This window comes from Labrus bergylta, chromosome 6 (genome assembly GCF_963930695.1).
Source record: "Labrus bergylta chromosome 6, fLabBer1.1, whole genome shotgun sequence".
Classification (NCBI taxonomy): domain Eukaryota; kingdom Metazoa; phylum Chordata; class Actinopteri; order Labriformes; family Labridae; genus Labrus; species Labrus bergylta.
The window spans coordinates 10,973,982-10,985,298 of record NC_089200.1 but is presented as its reverse complement, the minus strand read 5'-3'; the positions used below and the strand labels follow the sequence as shown (position 1 = coordinate 10,985,298).

The 11,317-nt window shown below is 37.2% G+C and overlaps 1 protein-coding gene across 2 annotated transcripts; it reads left to right on the top strand.

The window, feature by feature from the left end:
* The first annotated feature begins 6 nt into the window (after nucleotides 1-6).
* acer1 (alkaline ceramidase 1) lies at nucleotides 7-6,900 on the top strand. Of its 2 annotated transcripts, none has more exons than XM_065955722.1 (7): nucleotides 7-596; nucleotides 1,913-2,025; nucleotides 2,236-2,350; nucleotides 3,003-3,141; nucleotides 4,544-4,681; nucleotides 4,770-4,907; nucleotides 5,241-6,900. In XM_065955722.1, exons 1-7 carry the CDS (start codon nucleotides 590-592, stop codon nucleotides 5,416-5,418), a joined length of 828 nt encoding a protein of 275 aa, XP_065811794.1. In that variant the 5' UTR covers nucleotides 7-589; the 3' UTR covers nucleotides 5,419-6,900. The 2 variants fall into 2 exon arrangements, with proteins under 2 accessions (XP_065811794.1, XP_020512588.2); XM_020656932.3 differs by lacking the exon at nucleotides 7-596 and adding an exon at nucleotides 606-729.
* Nucleotides 6,901-11,317: the final 4,417 nt, after the last annotated feature.

Sequence of the window (11,317 nt, the reverse complement as noted above, 5' to 3'; positions counted from 1 at the left end):
AGACAAACTCAGATTACAATGCTGCCGTTAATGAATTAATCCACACACACACACACACACACACACACACACACACACACACACACACACACACCGCTCAGTGTATTTGCATCGCTTCTGTTGGCCTGGCTCAGCGGAGGCAGATGGACCGGTTGAGTCTCTTCTAGAGAGGACCTGAGATTTCACAGAAACGTCCAGCAGCTCCCCCTCTAACACCGTTTCGGTTCTCACTCTCTACCGTTTAATTTTCGTGGTTTATTAAACAGACTTTTCAAATAGGCTCTAATAAAGAAAGCTCAAATACACAATTTTGCTCTAATTAGAAATTTAAAAACGTATATTCTTTACTTTCATTGTTTAGTTTTGTCTTGTTATATTACCTGTTATAAAGGTGAATAGGGAGTCCATTCCAGACCTTTTCTCTCGTTGACGTAATGGCTCTGAGACGCGAAACCGTTCAGCAGCGTTATTAGTGACGTCACGGTCCCGTGCAACAGGATCGGGAGGATTTCTATGCCCCGCCTCTGCCCGTTAAATCCACCTGTTCTACCACCTGCAGCAGAGCAACACTGACGGACGCTGCTGCAGCATGGGAGGTAGGATCCAGTCATTTCTGAAAGCAATTACCTTCTGTTTAAAGAAGAATTAAAGGAAATAATTACACTATTTTTATTTTTTTTTTAACTAGAAAAATCATTTTTTCACTGAGAGCAAACATGCTGATCAATAGTGAGTTTTCAACGACTTAAGTTATTACGTAACATACATAGAGTAGTCTAATAATCCAATAAATATCCAATATTTAAATCAATTATGTTGTAATCACAATCAAACAGTCATACCGTAATTACCTTATAATATAGGCAACTGTTTAAACTCTGTAGCCACTTTACAAAGTACACCTGTGCAATATATCATTGTTTTACTTCATTGTGTTCAGTTGTTGGTGACAGTCATTTATATTTAGGGACTTTTACAGTAGCCTATGTTTATTTTTAAGGTTGTTGTGAACTACATTATAATGACAGGTGTTTATTAATTTTGTATGTTCTCTTAAAATACAGGGTAGAAGAGTACAAACCCCTCTTACCATTTTGCTTTAGTCAATAGTTAATTCCATTCCGATTAGACAGGAGGAATTTCATGAGTGCTGATGTAAAGTACAACAATGCTGTGACTTTTCACAGAGTATCACTCCAGCTAAGCCAGATGTTCTGAATACTGCAAGTTAACGTTACAGCTGACACATTTCTTCCTGGTTAATCTGGTTTCTGAATCACATAACAGACTCTTTTTTTTACTCTCTGCATGATGAATGAAAACAAAAAAACATAACCTATGTACCTCATCACTGATGCCCATGTCATTGTCACATGTTAGTGATTTATTGACACACAAATTTGATCTGACCACTTGCAAATAACAGTGTAGACAGTCTTTATTAAGGCTCTCATTTGAAAATCAAATCTGGTTGGCCTGCAGTTGGATAAAAGACTGAAACTCAAAATAACTCAGCCTCTGCTTCAATTTGACTTTTTAGCTTTTAGTCTGTCTTTGACAAGTATTCTAACATAAGGGAGTTTAATACCAAGTAACTGGAAGCGACCTTATTAGCAATGGATCCATTTATCTTTTCTTTCAATTTTCTATTTTTTGCATTATACAAAAGATAAAAGGTCTGAAACCATGAACGTTTGGAGAAAGGGTGCAATGCCACATTTGAATACAGAGGTAAACTCAGGAGACATTTCCATAAACCATGTACACAAACACTCTGCTTGGCCTCTTGGATATATATCACCATTTCAGCTGCTAGTTGAAAACATAATAAGTCTGTAAAACTGCATGTGTGCACCTAGTTCTTGACTGATTGGAAACTGTTGGTTATTGTTTCCCCTTTTCTGTCTGACAGGTTTCTACTCCAGTGAAAAGATGGCAGGAGTTTTCTCCTATGAGAGTTCAGAAATCGACTGGTGTGAAGACAACTACAAACACTCAGAACATGTAGTGGAGTACTTTAATACGGTACGTTCTGGATTTCTACACTGTGAAAACCTTCATGTACCATTCAGAAATAATTAATGTTTACAGAGAAGCATCCAGCTGCGATGATTTTTTTTCCATTTTTGAATATTTCATAAATGTTTATCATCCACATTCTCTCAAAAGAGGGTGGGTTGGCTGGTTAATTGATTTGTTGTTGTTGTTTTTGACTGATTGTTGTTTTTCCTGCAGATGAGCAGCTTTATTTTCTTCATTATATCTCCCATCATGCTCTACCTCCTTCACCCTTACGCCAAAGAGAGGAACCTAGCGATTCATGCGGTTTGGATCATGATGATATTTGTAGGTCAGTAAATCACATTTTTTTAATTTCAAAATGTCATGTTTCTCTTTATCGTATAGTTTTTGTTTCAGTTTTGATTTAAGCATAAATCACTGCATTGTCAGATACATCATTACAACACAATGAACATAGTTGAGTGTTCATCCAGAGTCCAAGTGGTCCCGAAATGGATCCCTGAGGCACTAGGATTTTTTTTTAACCAAGCAGAAAACAACTTTAAATGTTCAAACCATGTTGGCTTCTGGCTTTAAAATAGAATATTTGTTACAATGCTATTAAACTGAATTTGTGGACTATGTAGTTGCATAACAAGCAACAACACTTTAAGATGTCATAATGGAATCTGCATTTTCACAATTTTATAGAAAAAGCATTTATTGTTACTTGAAGCCAAACTAGCAGACACACACTTGTCATCAGTTTGTAATTATAAAACAATTGAATCCTTGCCCAAAGTGTGGAAACAGGAGTTTTTTTGCAAAAATAAATAGTAAACTTGAGGGGAACGTTTGGCTAGATTTAAAAGTGTTACACTTTAAGGCCCATTTGCAGACTGCATTTCTGAAATATGCTCGTCTTCTCACTATGTCCTTTTTATTTTGTGTGGTGAAAACATTCATGATGTAACATTTAAAAAGTTATATTTTTTTTGCAGGGCTCTTCTCAGCTTACTTTCACATGACGCTTAGTTTTGTTGGACAGATGTTGGATGAGCTGTCTATCCTGTGGGTTTTGGCGATGGGATATTCTGTTTGGTTCCCCCGCAGGCTCTTCCCTTCTTTCATAAAAGACAGGTAAACATATTGTCTTTATTCAGCAGTTTACTCACATGTGAGTGTGTTACTAAGGGCACACAGACAGCTCAATAATCTATTGCTACTCTGAACACAAACCTGTACTGGCCGTGGAGCCTGTCTGGCAGCTCCAACTGGAGTCATTATCACAGAGACACAATGTGGTGTTGCTGTCTTCGTTTGAATGTGACAGAGAGGGGCTCCCACTACTGTAAAATATTGGAACTCAACCTAAACTGTGTAAATATTTAACCACACGGCAGGAAGAGGATTAATTAAAATTAAATGAGCCCCTGAAAAGAATTCCACTCCCTGACTCAGTATCCTCAGGTTGATTTTCCAGTTTTCCAAACGAGATCCTCCTGAATAATGGAAGGTTTACTGTACAGCAAAGCATGTAGTGAAGCTGCTTCATTATCTTTTCTGCTTATATGATCTTGATGATCTTGAAGTAGTTTACCACTTCTTCGATGATACTTTGATACGACCAATTACCAATATTATGCATCTGCAGCCCTGGAGCAGAAGCCCCTGGTGTGAAAAAAGCACGTAACATTGATATAAAAACAAAAGCTATCATCATAGTGTCAGATGCTGTTGCTTTTTCTCCCACTTCCATGTCGTCCTTTATACTGTATGTCATGTCCCATCTCCTGAGACCCCCACCCCTGCCAATTTGAAAATAAAAGTCTCCCCATGTGAGGTATATTTGTGAACAGGCAACTCAGGAGGATTTTAAGGAACAGATTGTCCTGAAATATCTTGTTGAGAAGTGCACGTGTCAAAAAGGCTTGAGAGAGATCTATCACCTGGATCAGAAGTGCCCCTCATTTTTACAGAGCTTTATAGCAAGTTTCAGCTCATTGTTTAACTGTCTCTCACTGCTCTCTGTGTCAAGTTTTGGTCAGAAACACCTAGTGACTACTGGTGGAGCATTCAGCAACTAAACAGCCAGAAATGACCATCCAGAGTTACAGAAATACACCATGAAGCAAAAAAGTGAATACTAGACTGACATTCATCCGTTGCCCAGAACATGACTGAAAATGAACCATTACGATGCCTTTTAATGTCTGGGTGTGTAAATAAGTAACTATTTGCTTACAAGTTCAACACATCAACTTCAAAAATATGTCAGTGATATTTTCACAAGTTGTTTCTGCTGCCCCCTAGTGGCCAAAACAGAAAGACAACAATTGATTAAAGTAGTTAGTAGAGTTGAGTTCTGTCACAAAGCTTTGAAGAGGAGTCAGACAGCTTCTCTTTATATCAAATATTAATGATGTATTGGTATTTTAGTAGTTTCCTAAGAGCTGTGGTTGATGACCTCTGTAAATGAAAAGTCTCATTATCTGTCCATGAGCCTGAATTATTGCATTAATCCAACATTTTTCTACCACAGGTCCACATTTACGAGCCTCGTCCTGGTGGTTACACTGATCAGCACGTTGTCATCGTTTGTCAAACCGACAGTCAATGCCTACGCTTTAAATTGCTTCGGCCTCCATCTGCTTTATGTCCTGGTTATAGAGATTAAATGGTATGAAAAGTCCTGTGTTTTGAGAATCTCTTTTCTTGTTTGCTTCAGTTTGGATTTGTTTTAAATGCCAGTTCTTTATGATTCACAGTTGTAATGATCAGAAGGTCTTGCGACTGGCCAAGCTGTCTGTGGCTTTGTGGGTGTTAGCAATCACCTGCTGGATTAGTGACCGCTTCGGCTGCAGCTTCTGGCAGAGGCTGAACTTCTGCTACCTGCATGGAATCTGGTAAGATCTGGTTTCCTTATGTGTATATCAGGCCTGTTTGATTTATACCCCAACTGAGTGATAAATATGAATGTCTTGTTACTCTTTTTCTTTAAAAAAGAAAAAAAGAAAAACCTGTGCGACAGCTGATCAGTCAGTACGGATCAGTAAAAAATCAATATATATGAGATCAAATCTGGAGAGATTGAAGAACTCCTTATTCATTCATTATTCCAGTCCAATTTGTTCATATAGCAAACTGGGGTTCATGCAAAAGAAACAAGTTGGATATTTTTATCTTTTCAAGGGTTGTTTTTTTCAGTGATACTGATCTGCACTATTTGTATCCTTCAGGCACATCCTTATTGTGATGGCTGTGGCCTACGGCAGCACTCTGATAGCATACCTGGATGCCAACTATGAGATACCGTACTCTCTGCCTGGACTGCAGTACTGGCCCTGTGACAAATGGGCTGTTGGATTACCTCACATTGTCCTTAAGGGCACCACCAAAACACAAAAACGATGTTAACAGACTTGAAGATATTTTTAGCTGTGGCAGAACATTTCTTTCAGAAGAGGTGGGATAGGGGTTTTGTTTAAATATGGGACAGACATATGGAGGTGACATCAATCTGACATTGAAGTAGCCTAATCAGAATAAAAATCTATTTAACTGAGTCTAAAGTCTTGCACCAAGGCACTACTGATTTAAAATACCAAAAAACAAAAACAAATGTACAATCAAGGATACAATGAAAGACATAGATTATACGGTATATAAAAATGTGATTGGAACTTAAGGTTCTATCCATACATTGTTTTTATTCTGTTCTTGTTTGTGTTTGTCAGTGCCTTGAGGCTTAATGTCATATAACCTATTAAAAAATAAGAACCTATACAAACCTAGTGTTTAACTTCAGTTGGGAATACAGAAAAAAATATTTATCAACTAAAATATCTATGCACAGTTTAAATAATTTATTATTTAGTAATACCCACAATGCATTGTGTTTCTGAAAAGGTATAAAAGGTATACTTATACGTAGCTATTAACTGACATGACTGAGAACATAAGAGTGTTGTTGTATTTTAGAGAGCTTGTCTTTGACTGTCAAGCTTCTTTTTTAATAGAAACAAATTGCTGTTTGATGCATTACATGGCAGATTGTCTTGATGTACTGTATGTTTTCTAAACATGAAACTGTTGTATTTCTGAGAAACGATAACTACTGTCTTCCTAAGGTTTCTTTCAGGAAAACATCAAAGTGTTGGTTTATGGAGTTAAAACACCGCCGTTATATTTTCATGAACTCAAATATGTAAGTTGAGTTCGGCTAATGTTTCAACTTGTACTTGTTTTAATTATTACATTATTATTATATGTGAGAATACAGTATAGTATCAGTCAATACCATTTAATCTTCCGCTCTATTTCAAAAGGAAAATGTTTTGTTTCATTCAGGAGCTCTGAATGAAAATGACTCTATGATGTATTGTCTCATGAAATCTAAATGAAATTTACACATTTAAGCATTTATCATTCAAATATTTTATTATCAAATGGTGTGATAGTATTTGTTCAATGTATGACAAAGACAGTCAACTTTTTAAAATCCATACAATAAACATGATCTTTTCTTCATTAAATCTCACTTTTGTGGTAGACATGTTGTGCGTTGAATGAAAAAAGAGTTCCTTTAATTCTCTTGAGTCATAGGCATATATTTCTTTGTAGCATATCACAGACTTGTCACTGAATTGTTACAGCCCTTAAAGTTTAGAAAGCTCTTGACTTCAGTGATGTTTTCAGTATATTCGGGTAAATATTGTCTACCGTCACATGATCTTTCCTGAGGAATACAACATCTTATCAATAACTCTTCAGGAAAGAAGAGTGTTTTCTACACTTTAGAATTCAATAGTGACCTCTTGTGGTAATGTAGAATAAAAAAATGTATAAAAAACTTTTGGTATTAAATGATGACTGACAGGTGGTATTTTAAACACCAACAAATGAAACAGAATGTGTGTTTTATGTGTGTAAGTTGTTAGCCCAATACTGGATACACTAAAGTCAAAGTTTCATATCTAATTTTTAGTCTGGGTGTCTACATAAGTGATCCCCAACCTATTTGTACAAGAGCTGGATGAGTCTCCTGATATGTTATATCCTAAAAAAAAAAGGTGGTGGGGGGGGGGGGGGGGGGGTCAATACTTTTGTTTTTAACTACAAACTAAGGACATTCCTATCTGCTCTAAACTGATGATCATTAACAAATGTTAGCACATAAACCTGATAAACTAAACCTGAAGAGCTGTTAGTATGGCTGTAGACTTTCTCATAGTTCTGTCTTTTTCTAGTGGTTGGCCATGCCGGCAAGTTCTGAAACATGTTTAGCATATTTCTGTGTAAAACACCTGTTGCTCTTGGCTTCATTTTTTATTCCTTTTGCTACCCATATAGTTGATATCTCAATAAAAGCGAAACGTCTGACAGCAAGGCGGGGCTTCTTTCACTCAGATTTGACTGAGACGGATTAGTTTTTGAGCAGCAGGGAGGAAGAGGAGTCACTACTAAACCAATGAGAGTGGTGACCTTCTGTCCCGTAGTTGAGGCCTGATAATCTCACATCAAAGAGACCTTACTGCAAAGGGCCCTCACTCTCTGACTCTGGATAAAAGAGATGCATTTAATCAGATGAAATACGCCTAAGATTAAAACAATCTGAAGTGGACATTTGAGACAGAGGCCTAGTAAGAGTAATGGTGGATTATACAAAAGATTTACTTGTCATAAATCACTTGAGATTCTTATTTTAGATGCTCATTTGATGTACTAAATAAACTTACGGTATGAAGGGTAATATGATCATAGGCCTATACATTGTAAGCCTGCAAAGCTCAAATAGAAAGTTACAGAGCAGACTCAAAGACTTGTCAATCATGTTAAAATCAATCATGAATTTTCCCTCTTTCTCATGTCGACAAGTGTGTAAAATGTTTATAAAATGTTTTGCAAAATGAAGTTGTGGTCCACAGAGGTCTATGTAGACTTTACCACACCTGGCCTGTAACTTAACATTTATATTGGCCTTGCTACTGGGCTATATCTTGATGGTCGCATACTATCATGAAGACAAGGTGCTGCTTATCAAAAGGCAATGGAGGCAACTGCATGGGCCCCAGGCCAGTAGGGCCCTCCAAGGTTTAACACATTTTAATCCACAGCAGAGGTTAAAATATGATTGCAATGACAGTGGGAAACCTCAATAAGGGGGCCCATCTGACAGAATTTCCTCTAGTAAGTGTGACATGCAAGTGCTGTGCCAAGGAATTATTCTTCTGGGAGAGAATAAAAGAGCGCAAGATGGTTAGTGGAACAGATAATGACAATTAATATAAAAAGAAAACTATTCAGTGTTGAGACCGTTATTGTTTTTATTCAAAGTTATTTACAACATTTTATTGTTCTATTTTCCTTCATTATATTCTGAAATTTTAAGAGAGCGCAATTTTCAAAAGTATTTTAACTTGAAAGTAGCAAGTGTACAGGAAAAGGTTGCTGTTGCTTGGCAACAGTCTAGTTCCAGTCAAGTTGCTGAAGGAGTTAATATAAGACATAGGCCTTGTTTTGGGCTCCATCCTGCAGTTACACAGACAATAAAGAACAGACATGCTCCATAGAAAAACACATACTAAGAACACATCACAAAACAGCAGCAACTCCATTAAACATTTTCACATATAGGCTCAACACATTCTGACAGCATAGTGACAAATTGCACAACTCCTGGGCACATGCTACATTAAATGATAAATGGACCTGAGCTTGTATAGCTATTTTCTGGTCTTCTGACTACTCAAAGCGCTTTTACACAGCAGGTCACACCTACACATTCACACCACATTCACACACTGATGGCAGAGGTTGCTTTGTAAAGTGACCATCAGAGGTAACTAATCCTATTCACACACATTCATACGCCCCCGACCTTCCACTTGAGAGATGACCGACTCTACCAACTGATCCACAGCTGGCCCTTAACATGAGCTGTTAATCAGAATCTTAATGGACCGCCGCAAAAATGAATGTTTATAGCAGTTCAGCCTGATATGGAGGACACAGAATCTTCTCCCGGAGGGTACAAGCTAAAAACTCTTGAGTGAATAAGAGGGCTGGATCAGACACTATATGTTCTCTGCTTGTCTGATAACAGATGGCTCCTAGACTGTTTTGAGGGAAGGTTTTTTTGTTTGTTTTTTAACTCGTAAGATTTTCACAGCAGTCTGTACAAGAAAAGTTAGCTGTGACTTCAACTGAGCAGAACTGTGGCTGTTATCTGGTGTCTGATAACACTATAACTGCTCGATGAAATGGCAACATCAGCTTTTTGTAAAAACACATCCTCTGTAGCAGCCTAGAGCAGGAACTCTGAGTTTTAAATACAACCTATTCCTGAACACTGAGGATGAACTTGTACACTGTGAGAAGCACACCTTTTGCAAGCCCCTTTAAGAATTCAGGAGAAAGCTGATTCAAGCTGGAGGGAGGAGCCTAATGTTTACTGAATTTAAACAGCAGTGGTAGCAACTCTAATAAATTGTTCTGGTAATTCTCAAATTTGTCTTGATCTATCCTCAAAGTAAATGACGCATCTTTGACTATATAATATTCACAATGCATGTCCAATTTTAGGTGGCTTTTAAAGACTCAAAGAGAAAAACATAGCCCTTGGCTGTACATTGGGTCATTTTGGTTCCAGAGGTATAGCTGAAGCTGCCTCAGGGTCCAACCCAGACTCAATAACCCCACGGAAGAAAATCAAGACCTCGGCATACCTGCACAAACTCTGGCATGAAGGAAATGTGCAGTAGTATGAACCTAAATTTATTTTAGTAACACTTTTAACCTGCTCATGTTTTAGCATGTCACAACTGTGTTGATCAATCCAATCAATAACCATGACGCTTAGGATTAAAGTATTGCCTATTTGGCAGTGTGTTTGTTAAAATCAATCAACCAGTGTTCACAACGTATTGACCCAGATATCTACAAATCAAACTTAACTGTGGCAAATGACCAAGTGCACAATCTGCTTCTTTTTTATTTTAGCAGATGACAACAGGAGTACATTTTGTATAATAGGGCTTTGGGCTGTAGTTCTTGTTTCTGTCTAATTGATTCTCCTGTTTTTATTTAACAGAGAAACATTTTGTTTCCTGCTTTTTGAACATTGTTTGTTATTTAGGTTAGAGTTAACCCCCCTTGGGCATCATCACATTGTTTTCTTTCTTAAGGAACCAAGCAGAGGAGGAAGTTGTGGTATCACCAAGCCTTAAACTGACATGAAACAACTGAAACAATGACAGTGGCAACAGCAAGTCTTATTATTTTATATAGGCCAACCATACTATTCAGCTACCTCGATTTAAAATTGTTTGTGGGGGGAAATAATATTAACTAGTGAGAGTCAGTAAGACTGAGATATGTGAATTAAAAGCGTGTGCCTGCCGGCTCTTTCTCTCTTTTCTGCATGTACTTAAAGAAAGCTGTGTATCTTGATTTCAGCATGTGATATATTTTACAGTCAATACCCGTGATTTGTTACAAATATCAAACACATGTGACTCACTACAAAGAGAGTTGTTTAGCAGGGTGGCGCGGCAGGGCTGCCAGATGTTGTGTGCCCTGAGTGGTTGACTTTTGCTTGTTCCAGACCGACATTAACCAGACGTGTGTGCAGATGGGAATCTGAATAAGTTTTATTGGACAAGCATGTGTACACAGAAAGCATGTGTACACAGAAAGCATGTGTACACAGAAAATTAGTTTGGCTGTGTTTTTTTTTGTTTCTTTCCACGATTGGCACATTACTAGAACAATTTTCAGTAAGACATTTATTAAAGATCTACTTTGACTGCTATGATTGCCTCTTGCTGCAAATGTACCTTTTGATGATGGTATTGAGTATAAATGGTATTTATATCCTGTTTTTTCATCCTTTGAGATTTTGACGTTTACATAAATAAAGCTGCATTGCCTCTAAAAACAGGTATTCTAAATATTGTTATATTATATCCATGTCATTTTTTAATTGATAATTTATTATTTTCTTAACTATAAAACAAAAAATTAGCTTTTTCTTTCATTTGCTATGAAGTGTAATGCGCCAAGGAGAAAAATCATTTTATGAAAACATACTAGGCAGTGAACATGATTCTGGTTCAGGCCTTTAAAAAAAATAGCCTATTTGCAGTAAACACAAAAAATCAGTCATGATCTTTTTCAGTAATTTAAGTAATATTTCACTAAATTGCATTTTGGATAAGTTTTATAACATTTGACTTAGGTTAAACTATTCTGTGTGTGTGTGTGCGTGCGTGCGTGCGTGCGTGCGTGTGCGTGCGTGTGCGTGTGGGAGAGAAAC